A 20,013-nucleotide genomic window follows, 5' to 3' on the forward strand; every position below is an offset into this window, starting at 1 on the left:
TAAGCATCACATCTGGAAACACCTGTCGGCTGTGAAAATTCTGCCTGCCTGCTCAAGCAAGATGAACATGTTGTGTCTTGCTGTTTCTCACACTTCTGCCTTTTAGATGAATATCTCACTTCTTCAGTAACCTCATCTTTTCAATGCAGCTGCCCTTCAACCCCCTTACAAATGCATTATTGTTACAGTTTATGATTTTGGTTAAACTTCCTGTTATGCTGTTTATTACCAGAACCACTTTGGTATCACTCTTTATTGTGCAGTGGCCTATATCTTACTGTCATGGCAATTAGTCGTTTCACCCTAACCAAAAAGCCATCAGAGTTATGCTCATTTTTTTAGCCACTTCACAGGTTAGAAGACTTTCTGGTTTCTCACCTGGTCGTCTGAGTCTGAGTGCTCATTAACATCAGAGGCTGGACTGACAGCATCATGTGGGAGGTTGTCATCAGACATATCAGTACTATAACCGCTTCCTGTCTGAGAGCCGGTTGAACCGTTGGACTTTGACATTCCTGTCTTCCCTCCCGCGTCTGAGCGCCCCATCACACCGAACGCATTGTAAAGAATAGCTCCTGACTGACGGCCCCCTGCAAAACAAGTGTAACACATTTATAAATGGCTACAGAAAAGCCGTCATCTAAATCAGAATATTCAGATTTCCAGGAGCAAACTTAGTCAGGATATATGTTTAAGGAGCCTGCATTGACTTACCTTTGACTGTGAGATTCTCAATGCCACATTCAAACATGATCCAGCCCCATTTCTCCAGAGATGTGGCAGAACGGCCCAGATCGCCTGCTGTTGCCTGGGCATCAGTTTCATCCACCAGTGAAAACTCCTCCATTTCCTCCAGGCCAAAGAGAACTTTGGACTTCTCAAAAGGAATTGCTGTGATAGCACATGTGCCAATATCTACAGCTGAAGAAGAAGTAACACAACTATTAGAAAATGCTACAAACCTTATAAAAACAACATGTGCTAAAATCCAGCGAATCTTGATAGCGAAGGTCAAATAAGAGCAAATCTTTCCACATCGTTACACAGCGTTGTAACAAAGAGGTTGGAGTGATGTTCAAATAAGACTTCTGTTCTGCAAAGCCAACCTGTGGAGTCCAGGCCTCGGAGCTGGCTGTGGATTCGGTGGATATTAAGTCTTGCAGCAATCTCTTTGCCTTTCTCGATGCCAGCGTTGGAGCGCAAAGAGCCCGAAGACTGAGGCTGCATCTTAGTGGCTGAAGCGTACTTCTCAAACATGACAGAGGGTCGGCCATGCTCTGTGGTGTTGGGAGTCTCTTCTACAATTCCCCTGAAAGCACCAGCGGAAAATGTGCATGTTAAAAATCTTTATAATGTAAATTTAGTTGATTTCATACTCTGCACATCTCCTGTTTTTAATCAAACAAAAAAAAATCTGAATTAGGTTGAATTCTTAAATCTTACTGACCTAGCACTCCTAAAAAACAAAAATATATATATATATATATATATATATATATATATATATATATATATATATATATATATATATATATATATATATATATATATATATATATATATATATTTATTTATTTATTTATTTATTTATTTATAAAAAGCAATCCAACAACCAAACGTGATGGAGTGTGTCAAACCGAGCGTGTCAAACGAGGATATTTGCCCCGGGCATACACACTCCAAAAAGCTTAGTCACTGTAAGACTGTAAGCACACAAACACATACAATGTCATGACAAGAGCTGGAGACATTACCTGTTCATCCTGAACTGGGTGGCAATCCTGTCAAAGCATAGTGCCACTAGAGACACATGTGTGACACTCTTACTGGAGCAAGATGGTGACCCTTCCTCTACAGAGGCCTGCAGGAGGCAAAGGTTCACCTGCACATAAACGACAACAAGAGAAAGAAACACAAATCCAACTTGAAGTTAAATGCTGTGTGGGAAAAACATTGCTCTTCAAAATCAAACATTCAGAAATACTTGTGTCCAGAATAACAAGACAAAGTATGATAGTAGTCATTTAAGTAGTCATACACATTCCATTCAGAGGAATTGTAAAATGCTTGTATAATCGAATGGCGTCTGAAACTTCGGAAAGGGCCATGTTTCCAAATCTATAGCTCCACAGTAAAATGAAAATAATAAACAAGCAGCTAAATAACACTAAGCTGTTATTAAAATACTCCACATTAAAATCAGAAACTACTGCATATTCATTGTTTCAGTATAAAGGGATCTGCAGTAGTGCTCATGATTCTGTGCTTGCTCCCGACCCCTTGTGGCTAGAGCATATTTTTTAGGACAGCCACTGGCCTCTCATTATTCTGGGTCACAGGTCTCACCTTGGGGATGGACACGTTGGCTTGGAGGCCCTTGATTTTCACATTATCTGGTTTGACAGACAGGTCTGTCTGGCCATGGGAGATGTTTAGGGAACCAGGGGTCGTGCCCTCCGTCTTGGACAGCTTATGCTCCTGCTTGCCTGTTTGGCTCTGTGCGGATCCAGACCCAAAATAGAGGGACAAGAGTCAACAGGCAATAAACCCCGCTTCTACTCACTTTTAAGCTAAGGCAGAGATTTTATTAAATCTCTCAACATTTTAAATGTTAAGCTGTTGTTGCTCTGCGCTGTGACTTGCTGTACTTACAGACTCAGTGACGGTAGATTTGCTGATCTGATAGGCTTCATTGAGGACTTTCCCGTGCAGGTCATCCAGAATAGCTGCTGGGTGTCGGATGCTTGCAAAGTGGGCCATGGACTCGATGTACCTGAAACAAACCAAGTACACAGAGCTATTAGAAAACTTCTAGTTTTATAGAAAGAGTTGATACAAGTTTTATCTATCTGCAAAAAACTGTAAAGGCTCCAAACTGAACAAGTGATTAATGTCTTTTAGAACATTTCCAACCCAGTGCTGCTGGCCTCTGGCAAACTAAAGATTCCCACTGCTAAACAATCAAGAAAAGAACCAGACTCTGAAGCTCTGTCAGCAGAATTTTAGATCCAAGTTTCATTGTGCAGAGGGATTAAACTGGCTTAAGGTCAAATCTTAGCCTCAGGCTAAAAATAACCGGAAACTAAGAAAGTGCAGTGTGAGAAAGAGTTTTTTGGCAGTCATGAGATTATCTTTATAATCTGGTTTTTCAGACCAGTATTAAAAACCCATTTCTAAAGGAGATGTGGCTAATGAGGCAGCCTGACAACAGAAATGTTCCAGGCCAGCTAACTCTGTCTGATAAGCGTCGTAACTACCTGTCCAGGGATTCAGCCACAAGAGGTGTGAGCACCACGTTGATGGCTCCTTTCACCTCCACAATGGCAGTGGTTCTGGTCTGAGCTAGGGGCTGCTCCAGAGACCAGTCATCTGTGGTTGTGTCCTCATCTGTGTTCTCCATGGCCCTCTTATCCAGGGGTGTATACGGGGTACTGTAGAGATATGAAGAAAGCTTAAAGCAAACATAGAAGAAGCTGCAACCTCAAAGGACTGCAACTTGTGTGTTGTAGAGTATAATTAGTAATGGTGGCTGACACATTACTGGCTGATAAAAAGAAAACAATGCCATGAAGCTGAGCGGCAATACAGTAACTTCATAATTAAAAGTTATTGGAAAAATCTATGATTTTAAAGCAAAAAAAAACAAAAACAAAAAAAAAACAGCCCACACGTTCCTATGAGAATTTTTCAACTGATAATGATGAAGGTCAAATACCTGTTGTTCTCACCCATCAGCTGAACACCTCTGTCTAACAGCAAGCTGGCTGAGAGGCCGTGCTTTATTACCTGTAATGTATAAGAAACAGGCCCATTCTTAAACTGATGGTCTGAGTGAATAATGGACATAGAGGCACAATGCCAGCATTAACAGCATTACAGAGGAAATAATACATGTGGACTGAGTCAGTAATCTCACTACATGAAGACTAATACTATTAAGATAAAGACCTTAAAGCTTGGGATGGAGAGCTGGTCAAAAGAGCCAGAGCTCTCCTCGCTGGTAGGCGTGTCCAGATCAAGGGGGCGATGCAGCGAAGACTTTGAGGTTCTTTTATTGGTGGGTTGTTTGACAGACCAATTTGAGACCTAGCAGAGGTAAAGTTAAATATAGGGATAATAATCAAATCATAATGTCAGGCTATAGATGAACGAATTTTCCATCAGGGGTGTAATGCTAAAGAATTTACCTGGTAGTGGGCTAGGTAGTTCTGGTAACACGCCATGACGTGAGGCTGTCGAGTTACCGGGCCCGGTTCCGCCATCTTTTCTGCCTCCACTGAGCTTTCCTCCTCCATTGCCAGGGCTGAGACAAAGGAGGCCTGAGATGTGTGGCTGGGCAGGGGCTGAGGCGGCAGTGGAGGGAGTGTAGGAGGCATCGGCAGAGGACGTGGTTCAGTGATCAGCTCCCCATTGAGAACGTACGTGAGGGGACCCTCAACACTGTGGTAGATGGAGCTTCGGCTGTGGCAGGACAAAATATGAATAAAAAGGACTTAAATTAATTTGTCAAGTGATTAAAAAGATGTCAGTGTTTTGGTGCAAAACGGTCTTTCATTTCATCTAAAAGCAAAAATCCTTTGAAAGCTTAGTTGTGAACCAAAATGTTGAGAACGTCCGTGTGCAGTTTTATGCTCTTGAATTCAGCTTTATGCTTTCATAGTTTCCACGAGTGAAACTTTTCACGAGAGCGAATTGATTATTTATGTTTTCGTGGACGCTGTATCAATCAAAAAAAGCGTGCTGAAATCAATGCGAGGGCAATTTAAGGCAGCAGAGAAATGAGGAGGTAGTTTCAGAACGAGAGCGAAATCCAATTTGCGAAACATACCTGCAGTGAGTGGCTGCCGTGGATCAAACATCTCATTTGTTCAAATCCCCTCCATGACGTTCAGCCGTGCATGCATGATTGAATCGCAGTAATAAAATAAAGCTGCACCGTATTCAGCTTCAGGCCAAGTTGCTTTACACATTGATATTTGCAACTAGTTTGGTATTAAAGATAAAAATTGCATAACACGGTTCAAGTATTCTAACTCATAGTTGAATCGAGCCATTTTACAATCATTGTAAAGATTGAAGGTCTTCTAGTTACTTGTTTTTAAAAGGTCTCTGAATTTGCTTCCAACTCCAGCTACCTTCAAACTTCAAGTGAAACCACTCATTCTCTTGGTGTATTTCAACAGAGTTTGAATCTTAACATGTACAATATATATTAAAACAAATTCTTTACAACTGCTCATTATTATTATTTAAAAGGGGCAGCACTTTGAAAGAAATGCAGCAAGGTCAGAACTTTTCTAAACAGGTCATTAATTCATCTGCTCTTAGAGAGGAGAAATACGATAAGATAGAACTTTATTAATCCCTCGGGTGGGTTCCTCTGGGAAATTCGACTCTTTGAGAAAATGAGAGAAAATGAGAGAAACTTTGATGTTACTGTGAGCTGTCTTCAGTCTACCATCTCCTTAATCCCCATGCTTAACCTTGTACATGATCTGACCATGCTCTTGCTCTCAAATTTTCAAACTCTTTAACTTTGAGAACTTTTGCAAGCTTCCCTGGGGCTTAGCGACATTTGGAAAATATTGCACGCTCCATTTTCTAAAGTATGTCATCATCTCATCTGACCTGTAGTTCTCCATGTGATACGGTGGCTGCTGAGGCTGCTGCATCTGCTGCCTCCTCTTCTTTTTGCGTCCTGGGTAAGTCCCCGGTCCCTCGTCAGCGCTGCTGATTGGCTCAAAGTCCTCAGCAGCGGAGAAGTAGGCCTCGCTGTCGGCCACTGACATGCTGGAGTCGGCAGAGCGGTACTGATGGAAGGTGTTCGAGTCCGCTGATGGCGTGAAAGGAAAGGAGCCGTAGCTTCTACGCTGATGGGGGGAATCCAAGACGTTCTCATCGCTGCGGGAAACCTCGCTGCTGAACTGCACGCCTCCAGACAACACCGGTGGCGGCTTATCTGTGAAAACGGCCGCCGACAGGCTCTTGGTGCTGCCCAGCCGACCAGAGTGCACAGAGGACTGACGCTTGAGAGGAGAGCAGAGGGGTGAGCGCACTGAGGAGCGGTCCTGGGAGCTGTTGGGTGAGACCGGTGATACTTCTGGGACTTCCCCTAGGGTGCTGCAAAGAAACCGGGGAAAATGCAGCATTCAGGAGGCATGACAGGAAATATATAGAGGGAAAACTTCAACACTTTATATCTAATACATGAACATAACTAGAAGAGTTCAATATTTGGGGTTCAGAATTTTTGGACCACAGTAAATTGCATGAATGTGCTACTCACTCAGCAGGGCTTTTGCCATTCATGGGGAACACGCGTTCCTCTGTGCTTGGCGAGGGGGAATCTCTCTCTCCTGCCAGTAAGGGTAAAGCAGCACTGGAGGAGCTGTTTTCTTCAGAGGAAGAGGCCGAGCTGTGGGATCGTTGGGGCACCTGGAGACTCAGGTGTTGCTGACCATGTCTCTCAGGCAGCTCAGGAGGCAGACAAGGAGAGTGTGTGTCTGTTTTCAGTCCAACCGCCTTCCCTCCTAAATGAGAGGGATTAAAAAATGTATGTACATCAACATATTGCTTATCTAAAACACCCTCAGTCATCGAACCTTGGACAGAAAAGGAAACGCATTCTTCCTGCAGGGTCTTGTTTAGTCAGAGAGGTTCCATTTCGTTTGCTTATGAATTAAAAAGATTGCAATTATTCTTTGTTTTTTTCCTTAAAAGGAGAGTCACTCTTGTTGATAGTAGAAAATAAAGAATAAATCTTACCATCCACTTTGGGCGTTTCCTTTGTAATGATACACTCCCCAGGCTGTAGCAAAGATTGGCCGTAACACATGTCTGACTCGGTGCTGGATGAAGAGAATGCAGATGAGGAGGAGGGCATCAGATCTTCTAGCTTGAAGAAGTCCAGCCCCATGTTGGTACCTCCAAAGAACCTGCAGCCACCGAGGCAGCCACAGCGGTTCCTGTTTCGCTTGTTCCGAATGCTGGCATCCTCTGGCCACAGGAACCAGAGTCTGAGGAAAAGAGGAGTGAATAAAATAAGAGAAATTGAGTAAATAAGAAAAATAGTTTTGGGGCTCTCTTTCTTAGCTGAAAAAAAAAAAAAAAAAAAAAGGGGGGGTTTCTTTCCCTGCTGTACGCCTGATTTTATCCAGTCATTCATACTGGGACCTTGACAATAAAATGTACCTGTAACATTTACCTACAGTAATAATACACATGCTGGAATATAAGACTGAAAACAAAGCACTTCACTAGCACTGGTTCCTTAACAGATTCTTAATTATTCCATTCAGAATCACAGCAAGTGACCAAAACTCTAGTCTGATATCATGTTTAATGAGTCAGGATACTGTAAATGACGAAATACAATGAACAACATGTAAATGAGTTGAATAGCTTCACAACTGTCTCAGTGACACATTCTAGAGGAGTGTGATTCAAAGTGTGAGTCAGTCCCCCTCTGAAAAGAAATGTCAGCTTTTACATTCTCCAAAACCTGCAATTATTACTGGTCTCCCATTTATCTCATGGGTGCTAGTGACCGCACTGCTGGAAAGCTGAGATAAAAAAAACAAATTTAACTTTTTTCTTTTTTTAAATAGTGGCTTGGAAAACAAAATGCTTAGATTTGTTTTCTTCTACCTTTTGGTTTGAGCATCGTGCAGTTCCAGAAATTGCCTCTGCACTTCACATTTGGCTGGGTGGTCAGCAGCCAGGGCAATATCTGCCGTGATGAGGTTCAGGTTGACTGCACCCGCCTCCAGCCAGACAGAACGTCGCAGCAAAGGCGGCTGACCGAGACCCAACGGCTGACCCGGACCTTGACCCTGTCCAGCCGGCTGCAGCCTGGTCACTTCAGCGTGTTGTTGTTCAATGTACTGCCGGATGTTTACATCCTGCACCACAGCGCTGATGCCCTCGCCCACTGCCTGGTTGTGCAGGTTACAGTTGGCTACACGAATAATGCCCGTCTGGAGGTGGGGAAGAAGAGAGAAAACAGAGAAGATCCTCAAAAAGTATAGAAAAAGAAACATTCTGAAGTTAAACAGTTATAGCTTCAGAGTTTTGGTTTTTTTACGCTCATTACCTTGATACTGGCAGCACAGCCATGCTCGACAATGAAGAGGTCAACTCCATCCATGGCCAGGCGGGTCATGGTGTACTTCAGCTCCTCGGATGTGCGACAGTGACCGGGGAGGCAGCTCAACTGAAAGACAACCATCATTTAGTAGCAGAAACTTTTGAACCTAAAAGCCAAGCTGCTGTTTAGTGTTAGACTATGCTTTAAATACTGCTGCACAGCCTGTAGACACAGTGGCTTAGACACTAATGAGGGCTTTTAGGCAGCATTTTCAAAAATATCCTTGTTAGTATTCGTATACAGACAAGACACTTTGTGAGACATGTTCCATCATTTTATACATCATGGTGCTGTGTATGTACAGCTGTTCCAAGCAGATAAATAGATACGGGTTAGACTTTTTTCTCAGACTTTGTTTTTCTGTGAGAAAAAGTGCACTTTCTGAGTCATGCATCATTAAAGAAAGGCTCAAAGTGGTCTCAGTTTATTTTCTGGTCTCATTTGAACATTTCATTTCACAAAGGACAGCTCGGACCAGCATTCAAATCTCACAAAAAGCAGCCATCAGCCATAATGATCTAATTTAGCAGCTTCCAGTAAGCAATTCAGACACACGACTGCTAACTAGTTCAAACCGGAGCCTGACAGCAGAGAAAGTGAAAATGTGTTTAGAAATGAGTCTCAAATATCACGCAGTATTTCATTGTATGCTGTCTGGCTGCACCTTGGCATCGCAGATGCGACGATCAACACCGTGCTGGCAGATGACAGAGGGCTTGGGTTGTTCTAGCTGGAACTCCCGGGAGAACACGTGGAAAAGGAAAGTCTTAGCCCACTCAATCATGCTGGCCACCTAAATAATCACCACGAAAAACAGTAACAAGAAAATAAAATAGATACAGTGATTACGGGGGTTTGAAGCATGAAAAACATTATAGCACAGCACACTCTGACAAGCTTTTAAGTAAAAATTTGCACATTTCTTTAAAATTTGCAAACGCGGGTTTGATTTCTACTGTACTGGTGTTTAATTCCAGTTAATAAAACAGACTCACACACCTGTGGAACAGTGACCCTCCCAGTGAGTCCCCCAGCCTGCATATCAATAAGCCATGCATACTCCAGTGTGTCACTGCCCAGAGGAAGGCCCTGAGCGGAGAACATGGCATGGGCCCTCATCTGTAGGCCAGACAGACTCAGGTGGCCGTCTCTCAACACCCCATCAGCTGTGGGACGCTGTCACAAAAGAAAGGATTTGCACTTACAAAACCATCATAAATTGATATGACACGATGCTTTTTTTCCCCCTAACGTGTAACCTGTGACAACGTTCTTTAATAAGCCTCCAGATTTTCCGTATTCCAGATTTAAAGAGTGCATATTATCTAGCCAAGGGAGGGAGATGAAAACACATTCTCTGTTGAGGATTAGTGAAAGATCTAGCCAAGGGAGGGAGATGAAAACACATTCTCTGTTGAGGATTAGTGAAAGTTATTAACTCAGCAGCAAATAGGATCTAACACAGCTAAAGATTACAAATTCTGTGCAGTTGCACAATATGCAGCTGCTTATGTAAATATGCGGCTATAGCAAGTAGGGCTGAACGATATATCGCATTTGCGATAATATCGCGACATGATCAAGTGCAATTTTCTAACCGCAAAGGCTGCGATTATACTCTGGACATGTCCAAATTCATGGGCTGCATCCTCCTGAGGCCGCATTTGTAGACCGATTACGTCACAGCGACGCGCCGAAGGCTGTCCAAATTACTACCATATCCCAGAATTCATAGCGCGGCCCAGCCAAACTCCAGTTTCCAGCAATGGCGGCCGCTACTAAGTTTTAAAATTACTCATACTAATCTTTCTGGGTCACAAAATAAACTTTTAACATATTTTCAGGCGAGAAAGTAGTTGTGTAAACATCAAATATCTGCTCGGTTTATCAAGATATCCCATATTTGCAAAAGTGCTTCGACGTTTTCAGAGGCGTCTGCTACCCACCAGCTCGACAGCTAGCCGGGAGCTCGAGGGTTACTGATGCGGCCGAGAACGGCACAACTCCCGGCACATCATTTTCAGATCACCGCGGAGTTTCGCTGCTCGGGTTAAACGTAATATATAAGTCACTTAGACAACCTAAAAATGTTATTGTTGGGCTTTTTTCAGTGTTTTGTTTGTTCGTGAGTAAATCGGTTTGGCTGAGATTAAAGTTATTAGATTAGATAAAATAAAACTTTATTAATCCCCCGGGTGGGTTCCTCCTTGGTTTTCACACAGCTGACTAAACGTCAAACAGAAAACTTATTAAACAGAAGTATGAGACAGTCGAGAATTTACACCAGTGTCTGGTTATATTTTAGATAGCAAGAAGCAGACGGCCGAGTTTATTAAACTCCACCGAGACAGCGGTGACGCTAATCAGAACTAGCCTTCTGATTCAGAAGGCTAGACCGTCCAGTTTCACGCCTTTAAATTTTAAAGGCGTGTTTGTGTGTGTGTTTATACAATTGCTATTATGTTTGCACTTTATGTGTAATGTTACTGACTGCAGAGATCAGTAAGATGTGTGTATTTTTTATTTATTAGTTTTATTTATTTAATATTATTTTTTAATTGAATGACTGTCTAGTAGTTCACAGATGTCGAAAAACTGAGTGTGGTAAAGCCACTGATTTTTTTTATGTATATTTCTGCAATCTGCACATTGTACTGACTTTAATTTTAATGTTTACACCAGGGTTCCTTGCCAGCACTTTATGCTCAGATGTTTGTAAGCTAAAAATAAACTATTGTGTATGTTCAAATATACTGTTGTGATTGAAGAAGTTAAATAAAAATGTCAGTCATCAATTCATGCATCACCTCATGTCATCATAACAGAGGTCTGTCTTCCAGGAAAGAACAGTTTAAAATTAATGTAATATAGTATTGGCCATACTATATGATGTATTGCTTGTCTTTGTTTAATAATACAGAAGACAAAGACCTTAAAAAATAATCGCATATCGCATCGCAATCGCAATATTGGGGCAAAAAATCGCAATTAGATTATTTTCCATAATCGTTCAGCCCTAATAGCAAGCGCGATTCACATTATGCAACATCTACAGCAGCTTTTATGGTTTTTGAAGGACTGAATTGCCCTTTCAGCCTAAATTTTTAAAAAAAGTCAGTTTGTTTTTTTATTGCTGACTCAATTAAAATGCAAAGCCATATAGTTGCTTGACTTAAGTGGTTTCAAGTAATATCTGAATAAATTCAAGTTAATAGCAAAATTGCACTGAAAATACTACAAAACACAACTGCTGTCAGTTTAAAGGAAAGAGTGAAGAAATGGCAGAATTTGCTTAAGTTAAAGAACTTTGGCCAAATGTGATTAGTATGAGAAAAGTAAATTACACCAGCACCCTGGACGTCTCAGTTTATTGTCCACATTTGGGTAAACAGCTTTTGAAAAACACCTTCCAGTGTGGAGATTTTCACAAACTCAGTTTCTGCATTTACATGTGGACATGACAAACAAAGACTTACACCTCTCCTTATCTGACATCAGACTTTGCACTGTGTTACTGCTCCATCAGGCTGCCAATAGGCCAACATTTCTTAGGGGTTATATCATCACCTGTTGTTTCCTTGACAGAACTTGACAAAGGTGTTTGGATTTTCATGAGGACAGAGATTCTTAAACTAAAGCTGTATATCTATATTTAAAAAAAAGAAGAAGAAGAAGAAGAAGAAGAAGAAAACAAACAAACATATATGTGTGTGGACACTAGGGCTGTGCGATATGACCAAAATCTCATATCCCAATATAAGACATCTATCATCCCGATAACGATATAAATTTTCTGTAAATATTTTAAAATATTTTAAAAACCACAAAGGTAGACATGAGTTGCATAGTATTCACCAACCAGTGATTAAGATCTACTTAATGTATCGAATTAGCCTGTTGTGACGATACTTAATCTTAGCTTGTATAAAAACAATCTGAAGGTTCAGCTGAAATACTGAGAAGTTGAGCAGATGTGCTCTAATGCTGTTTTAACTTCAGTTATTCATTTATGTTTACTCACTATAGCTGCATTAACATGATAAAGTGTAACTCTGTGCTCTCCTGCAGGACAGCCCTCTAAATAGGAATGTGGTCTGGGAGTCCAAAAATAGTGTAGCACTAAGATGCAGGTGCCTTGCGTCACTGAAAGGCGTAGAGGGAGTGAAATAGAAGAATTGTTTGCTGGAAATACACAAAGATGGGACTAGAAGTGTCTAAGACCAATCAGATCTAGTCTAATACTTATATATTTAGGAAACTCCATAAATCACAGGAGCCCAGCGTCAGCAGGTAGGTGAGTCTAATACCTGGTAGTTGTCACTGACAAAGATGTGAACAGGGGACAGGAGCAGCTGAAGCTTTGTCTCCTTGTAGCCCTTTTTCATCTCAAAACACAGCCGCTCCAAGAAGCCGGATGGAGCTTCGGGACCCTCGCTGCTGCAGTGCTGTAGAGCCCAGATACAGTAAGCAAACATACTGAGTCATCAGCACAGACACACACTGATGGAAACCTACTGATCAAAGATAATTAATGTATATTATCGAAGGTATACAATCTGTCTACCTGATGCAAATTTACATTCTTCCATTTTTCTTTTACCAATTAAAACACAATATTTAGTAACTGATTACTATACTTTAAAAATGGCTTATTTTGTTCGTCTTACACTTGACTGTTTCCCACTGCAGTGAGCAAATGCTTCATAACCATATTCTGTGCACTAACTCTGCTCCCCACCCCTCGTTCTCAACTACTTGTGTCATCAGTCTTACCACTGGCAGCCGGCCGTGAACTTTGTAGAGGTTAATGAGCACGGTGATGTCCCAGGGCCGCAGGTCAAGGGGATGGATGTCTGAGGTTTCTTTATGTTCGCTGTCTTCCATTCCCAGTGGAGACCAGCCAAGGCCCGAGGAAGTAGAAGTGGACAACACAGGGCTCGACACGGCTTCCTCGAAGTCTGTGTACATGTCATCCTCGCCAAAATAATTTTCCTGTGAGAACAAAATATGAGGGGGATTAGAAAATTGTTTAAAAAAAAGGGCAACTTTTTCATGATTTCATTCCTCTTATGCTTACTTGGTGCTTATGTTATGAAGTGTCTATTAATAAATTGGTTCAGTGACTACATAGTAAGTCATAGTAAGAATTTCGGTACCTTGATGGAAATCAGAGCTCGGAGCAAAGGCCCATAGAGAATTATTTGAGAATCTGGTGACATTTCCATTTCCACATGAAGTCTGTCAGGGGGCAGCTCTGAGGGGTCAGTGGTTGCCCGACTGTGGGGCGCTGAAGCAGATGTGTGAGCCACTGAGGTGTGTTCTGGGGGCCGCAAAGCCGATAGCATGGATTCCTCCATCTCAGAAACTGGGAAAATAATCAGAGCGAGGTAAAACAACAGTATCTACACACGAATGTAAACAATGATGACAGATTTTAAAGAACTCATACTGAGCAGTTAGCTTACATGACTGTTTGAGTTGCTCATCAGCCTTCTGGGGATAAATGGGGTGCCAGGTGTAGTCAATGATAAGCAAAAAGTTGGGCACACTCCAGCAATCTACCCAACCAGATCTGATGTAAGGACGAGAAACACGGACACTCAGAGCACAGTCATAATGCTTTATCACCATTTCAGATGGATTTTACACTTTATCGTTTGCTTCATGACCCGTTCATCCGAGGACACAGCAGACGCAGCAAATAGGTCACGCCTGATTTCTCGGTAGCACACAGCGTGCCGGCTCAGAAAGTATTCGATCGTAACCTCCCAGGGGGTTATTGGGTGTCTGACAGTGCTGCGCCTGTGGGTCATGTATAATAAATGATCTGGATGTTGGTTATCATGTACCCAGTGCACAAGGCATGTGCATGTGCTGCCTAAATAGCAAAGGATCTTTACAATCTCTTTAAACTCCCACTGACCGAGTGGTTTACACATTTGCATAACAAGCCCAGGCTCAATTCCTAGTTTGTCAACACTAATCTCTAATGTGAGCAAAACACATAACCTGATGAGTTTTGACAAGTAAAGCATTTACTGTACAAAATATCACAATACAAGATAAATTTGAAGCTTGATAAATAGGTAAGTTAGCTTTTAAACCTTGCTACACATCCATACATACATCTTTGTGGGGCTAGGAGTCTAACCAGACCTTCGTCTCCTCAGTCACCTGCACCAACCCCTCTAACTGGACAGAGACTTTCCCATGACAGCCAAGAGACAATATCTCCAGTGTATCCTGGGCAGGTTTGTGTTATGACCCAGTGATGTGTTTGTTGGTGTTGTGCCTCCCACCGGAGGATGGTGGCGGTATTTTCCCTTTTTTCTCTCCTAGGAGGTGGACACCTGGGCGTGGCTGCTAGGTATCTGGGTGGAGTCTCTACACACCTTCCGACTGGATAATTGATGGACCACCTCCAGTACTTAACGTCCGGATGACAGTCACCTGGGAGTGCTGTTTGGAACCCCGTTGACTCGGTCACAGAGTTGTGGGTTGTGTCATTGTAGTGCAGGCTGGAGTATTCACGTGTACCTCTAGCCTTGCCATGTAAATAATTGTAAATAAGTTAACCAGTGGCGGTCACTTTTTTGTTCCTTTGCTGTATAACTTTCACTGTCGCAGCCTAGTAGGCGTGAGAAGCCGTTTTCTTTTGTTGAACAAGTTTTCTCCTGTTTTTCGTTAGATAGTTAGGTAAGTGACTTGTCTTTTGTTTGGGCTTCTTTTATTTTGGTGTAGGGAAGACTAGGGATTGTTTTATAGGGAGTTTTGTTTATTGTTTTGGCATTGCTCACTGCTGATGAAAATAAATGGCTGCTTAAATACTTAAAAAAGGTGTCGTTGTTGGGGTTTGTGTGTGGGTGGGAAGTGAGTGGGGCAAACTATTTGTTACGTTTATTTACTTGCCGGGACCAGAACGTAACATATTGGGGGCTCGTCTCTTTTGTGTTCTTTTTGTGGCTTGTTTTTTTTGGTTGGCGGTTTTTTCTTGTGGGGGGGGTGTGTGTGTTAGGATGGAGTTTAAGTTGGAGGACTTCACTCTGAGCCCGTCTGCGGAGAAGTTGGACAGGTGTAAAAAGGCTGACCTCTTGCTTGTTGCTGAATTCTTTGACGTGACTGTGCCGTTGACTGCGAAGAAGAAAGAGCTTAGGGAGCTCCTGTGTGTCCAGTTGACGGACAGGGGGTTGTTTGGTGAGCCGGGTCCTGCAGGGGGGGTTGAGCTGGGGGCTGTTGCTGGTGTTTCTGCCCCACTGAAAAATCTCCCTTTTCCGCCTAGCCCTTCTGTGGAGGAGCTGCAATTAACGCTGCGCATTAAGGAGGTGGAGCTAAAGAAACAGCAGTTGGAGGTGGACGCTATGCACTTGAGGATCAGGGCTCTGGAGGTAGAGAGGGGAGCCTCTGTGTCTGCCAGCCCTCCTGTACCTCGGTTAGCCCCGCAGTCACCATCCCCGCAGGTACCCTCTCCGGAGTCATCATCCCCGCAGGTACCCTCCCCGGAGTCATCATCCCCGCAGTCGCCATCTCCGCAGCCACCGGCCCCGATGCCAGGTGGTGGCTTTGATGTGAGTAAACACATCAAAATGGTGCCGGCGTTTCGGGAAACTGAGGTGGATTCGTATTTCACAGTGTTTGAACGTATCGCAGGTGCGCTGCACTGGCCAAAGGATGTGTGGTCTCTTTTACTCCAATGTAGATTGGTGGGGAAAGCTCAAGAGGTATGCACCGCTCTTTCTCTGGAGGACAGTTTTGACTATGATATGGTGAAGGCTGCTGTCCTACGCGCTTACGAGCTTGTGCCAGAGGCTTACAGGCAGAGATTTAGGGATGGGAAAAAATCCGCCAACCAGACCTATGTGGAGTTTGCCAGAGAAAAGAAAACTCTGTTTGATAAGTGGTGTCATGCTACAGAAGTAAAAACCTTGGAAGACCTGCGTGAGTTGGTGACGTTAGAAGAGTTTAAAAATCAACTACCAGACACTGTGGTAACCTACTTAAACGAACAGAAGGTTACGACTCTCGCCGCTGCTGCTATACGGGCTGATGAGTTTGTGTTGACACACAAAGTGGTGTTTTCGGTTCCTGCTCACAGTTTTCCGTCTTCCAGTAGCCCGCCCAGATGGTCTCCAAGGGGCACCCGCCGTGCCATCCCCTCATCCATTGAGAACCGCGTGTGTTTTTTTTGCCATGAGCAGGGACACCTTATTGCGGTTTGCCCTGCTCTGAAGAGAAAAGAAATGACCAGGCAGGGTACATCTCCTTCCCCAATAAACCTTCTACAGACAAACTCTCCTACTTGGGGGGAGGTGATGGCCCCCGAAAATGATAAAGTAGATAAGGAGTTTAAGCCGTTTGTGTCAAACGGCTTTGTTTCCTTGATAGGAGAAGATCGGCGGACTCCTGTCAGTATTTTGCGAGACACTGGTGCGAAACAGTCGCTCATTCGTGAGGGGGTCTTACCGTTTTCAGCTCAATCCTGTTGTGGGGCGGATGTATTAGCCTGGGGAGTTAGGATGTGTGTAATACGGGTTCCTTTACACTTGGTGCAGCTTTCGTCTCAGTTTTTGTCTGGTGAGGTTAAGCTTGGGGTGCGGCCCCAGTTACCGGTTGCAGGTATTTGACATCATCTTGGGAAACGATCTAGCTGGCGGCACAGTTTTTCCGTCGCCAGAAGTAGTCGATATACCACTTACAGATAACAGTGGTTTCGATCGTGCCACATCAAAGGCTGTTCAAACCGTCAGTGTAAAGACATTTAGGCAGAGGAGAGGTGCGAGTGGATCCCAGCAACAGCAGCAGCAAAATGCTGAAACCAGGCCACCTGCTAGAAAAAGACAAGGACCTCGACGGCATAGGGACCGCAGAAGAGGCCAGCTGATGGTGGCTAATGCTCCATCTCCCACCCTTAAATTTGACACAGACTTTGATTTTGATTCCTCCAACGCGCAATTCATTAAGGAGGCGCTTGAGAAGAAGTTACAGGAGGGGCTGAATCTAAAGGATGGGAATTTTGAGGGAAGGGAAAAGGAGGGGTTGCAGCTGAGTTCAGGGGAGGATCATTTTGGTCCAAAGTGCTACTATGACAAAGCAAAGTTTTTCTTTGACAACATCTCATCTGATAATGGGCTCAGACTGACGTGGGCAGAGGAGCGAAAGCGCAATCTGGAGACTTTTGGTGTCCCTGGGCGGTTCCTGAGGGGCCAAGGATTCAGAGGTGGACGCCAGTGTTTTGGGGGCGGGTGCAGTGCTCGTGCAGGAGGATGAAAATGGCATTGACCACCCAGTCTGTTTCTTTTCTAGAACATTTCTAAAACAGCAACCAGCGCCTCATGCGTTGGTCCTTACTCCTACAGGATTTCAACATTGAGATCCAATATATAAGAGCTTAGAGAATGTTATGGCTGATGCCCTCTCTAGGTCGTAAATCAAACATCTTTGTGTGGGGTTGGATGTTTGATTTTTTTTGGGTGGGGGAAACTGTTATGACCCAGTGATGTGTTTGTTGGTGTTGTGCCTCCCACCGGAGGATGGTGGCGGTATTTTCCCTTTTTTCTCTCCTAGGAGGTGGACACCTGGGCGTGGCTGCTAGGTATCTGGGTGGAGTCTCTACACACCTTCCGACTGGATAATTGATGGACCACCTCCAGTACTTAACGTCCGGATGACAGTCACCTGGGAGTGCTGTTTGGAACCCCGTTGACTCGGTCACAGAGTTGTGGGTTGTGTCATTGTAGTGCAGGCTGGAGTATTCACGTGTACCTCTAGCCTTGCCATGTAAATAATTGTAAATAAGTTAACCAGTGGCGGTCACTTTTTTGTTCCTTTGCTGTATAACTTTCACTGTCGCAGCCTAGTAGGCGTGAGAAGCCGTTTTCTTTTGTTGAACAAGTTTTCTCCTGTTTTTCGTTAGATAGTTAGGTAAGTGACTTGTCTTTTGTTTGGGCTTCTTTTATTTTGGTGTAGGGAAGACTAGGGATTGTTTTATAGGGAGTTTTGTTTATTGTTTTGGCATTGCTCACTGCTGATGAAAATAAATGGCTGCTTAAATACTTAAAAAAGGTGTCGTTGTTGGGGTTTGTGTGTGGGTGGGAAGTGAGTGGGGCCAAGGAATATGTTACGTTCTGGTCCCGGCAAGTAAATAAACGTAACAAATAGTTTGCCCCACTCACTCGGTCATAACATTTGCCACGACTGAAATACCTCATCTGGGGGGCATAGTACTCAGACACCTGAAGCACCTCAGCTGCCTCCTTTTGATGTGGAAGAGCAGCTGCTCTACTCTGAGCTCCTCTCGAATGACCGAGTTCTTCACCTTACTGCTAACCGAGAGCCACAGATACCCTTTGGTGAAAGCTCATTTCAGCAATTTCTTTCTTTCGGTCACTACCCACAGCTTGTGGCCGTACACGGAACAATAGATTGACCATTAATCGCAGTTTCTCTTTTCCCGCTCCGCTCTCTCCTCTCCACCTCAGACCAGTACAATGCTTGGGTAAGGCTTACACATATAAGAACATTTAGATAGTACAGCAGCAGCACCCCACTTCTTTATGTCATCAGAAGAAAACAACATCTGCACAGAAGGTAGAATCATTTTGGAAACAAGTGCTGTGACCAGATGCAGGTAAGAATTGAGGCACTGTATTAAAACAAAGCTCCGTGGGGAGAGAAAAGGATAACAGTTGATGACAAGAACAGTTTGCTGCCTTTTTAAAAATGTGGGTATAAAATCTTTGAGGTTGTTCCACAGCAAACAAAACAAAAAGGAAAACATGTATCACGCCATTTCTGGATTCAAATCTTAATTCATGCAGTGAATAAACTAAAATAAATAAATAAAAAGAAATGGCGTAAAGAAAAAAAAGGAGACCTCAGAATCCCCCATCACCTACTTCAAGAAATACAAACTGAAGCATTTGGAACAGCCCGCGCATTACTCTGCTTTGAACATCACTAAAAATTTGATGTGCAGCCCTTAAACATGTGCATGCAAGACACCCTAAAATATCTCAGAACACGAGATATGCAAGTAAGAGTGGTGATATTTCCTAAATCGAGAATAGAAACACCCTCGGGGGTTAAAACAAAAAAAAAAACAAAACAAAAAAAAAAAAAAAAACGGAGGGTTTGCGAGATGTGATATCTGTAAGCTATCCACGCTTTTACAATTACTGTTCATGAAATAACAAGATATGACTGCAACAGTGCAAGGCTTATTTTTAATTTTTAATGTCTGTATTTACTACTTTTGACTTAAATGGCACACAACTGCAGCTTCATCTTGCATAAGATGTATTCATGCTTCTCAAAAGGTCCCTTTTCTGAGTAGAAACGAGCTCCATTAAAACAAAGTCTACTTCATGTCACTTCAAACCAACATGGCAGCAACAACTGATCAGACCACAGCATGAAAAGTGCAGGTTAGTGCTACTCTTACTTGAAATTACCACCTACTATCTTTTTACCTCAGAAGTAAGAGATGTTACGGTGGTGAGTCATCATACTCTTTGCTAACGCACTCACTTTGTTCCCCCACAACTAGAGAGAAATGATTCCTGGCCTTAACTCACTCTGCGCGGGTGATGTTCCTCCACCTCGACTTGGCGGCTTTGGGAGGAGGAGCTCCTTGATTCTCCCCCGGCATGAACATGTCTGGGGGCAGCTTCATGTTCTGGTAGTCTTTGGCCAGGGTGAGCAGGGGGCAGCGGCTCGGATGGCACTCTGGCAGGGAAAGTCGCATGTCTGTATCTTCCGCCTGAGGAGGACAAAGTACGCGAACATTAATGCACCTACACATCTTCTGGAGTCACATTTGTGAGTAAAGAGCAAATAAATCTGTATCTATAAAATACTGCTTTGAAATGTTT

At 43.3% G+C, this 20,013-nt stretch overlaps 2 protein-coding genes across 10 annotated transcripts in view; one reads left to right on the plus strand and one right to left on the minus strand.

The window, feature by feature from the left end:
- bltp1 (bridge-like lipid transfer protein family member 1) overlaps nucleotides 1-20,013 on the minus strand; it is a 79,930-nt gene that overhangs the window by 45,320 nt on the left and 14,597 nt on the right. For all 9 annotated transcript variants that reach the window (XM_085391728.1, XM_085391735.1, XM_085391734.1 and 6 more), the window contains exons 17-38: nucleotides 19,717-19,901; nucleotides 13,612-13,718; nucleotides 13,303-13,511; nucleotides 12,920-13,138; nucleotides 12,454-12,591; nucleotides 9,146-9,322; nucleotides 8,811-8,939; nucleotides 8,093-8,212; nucleotides 7,648-7,976; nucleotides 6,766-7,016; nucleotides 6,287-6,530; nucleotides 5,629-6,120; nucleotides 4,188-4,461; nucleotides 3,949-4,086; nucleotides 3,716-3,786; nucleotides 3,258-3,431; nucleotides 2,653-2,773; nucleotides 2,347-2,496; nucleotides 1,755-1,882; nucleotides 1,107-1,309; nucleotides 715-921; nucleotides 379-590 (exon numbers count right to left, since the gene is read on the minus strand). In XM_085391728.1, the coding sequence (XP_085247854.1) occupies nucleotides 379-590; nucleotides 715-921; nucleotides 1,107-1,309; nucleotides 1,755-1,882; nucleotides 2,347-2,496; nucleotides 2,653-2,773; nucleotides 3,258-3,431; nucleotides 3,716-3,786; nucleotides 3,949-4,086; nucleotides 4,188-4,461; nucleotides 5,629-6,120; nucleotides 6,287-6,530; nucleotides 6,766-7,016; nucleotides 7,648-7,976; nucleotides 8,093-8,212; nucleotides 8,811-8,939; nucleotides 9,146-9,322; nucleotides 12,454-12,591; nucleotides 12,920-13,138; nucleotides 13,303-13,511; nucleotides 13,612-13,718; nucleotides 19,717-19,901 (4,278 nt within the window). The remainder of the gene's footprint in view (nucleotides 1-378; nucleotides 591-714; nucleotides 922-1,106; nucleotides 1,310-1,754; nucleotides 1,883-2,346; nucleotides 2,497-2,652; nucleotides 2,774-3,257; nucleotides 3,432-3,715; nucleotides 3,787-3,948; nucleotides 4,087-4,187; nucleotides 4,462-5,628; nucleotides 6,121-6,286; nucleotides 6,531-6,765; nucleotides 7,017-7,647; nucleotides 7,977-8,092; nucleotides 8,213-8,810; nucleotides 8,940-9,145; nucleotides 9,323-12,453; nucleotides 12,592-12,919; nucleotides 13,139-13,302; nucleotides 13,512-13,611; nucleotides 13,719-19,716; nucleotides 19,902-20,013) is intronic.
- On the plus strand, nucleotides 15,129-17,410 carry LOC146646428 (uncharacterized). Its single transcript, XM_085392182.1, has 3 exons — nucleotides 15,129-15,603; nucleotides 15,634-16,638; nucleotides 16,760-17,410. The coding sequence occupies exons 1-3, from the start codon at nucleotides 15,163-15,165 to the stop codon at nucleotides 17,408-17,410; spliced, it is 2,097 nt and encodes a 698-aa protein (XP_085248308.1). The 5' UTR covers nucleotides 15,129-15,162.

The sequence above is a fragment of the Rhamphochromis longiceps genome, linkage group LG19, assembly GCF_057381845.1.
Source record: "Rhamphochromis longiceps isolate RC_006_pf linkage group LG19, R_longiceps_female_GT1.1, whole genome shotgun sequence".
Lineage (NCBI taxonomy): Eukaryota > Metazoa > Chordata > Actinopteri > Cichliformes > Cichlidae > Rhamphochromis > Rhamphochromis longiceps.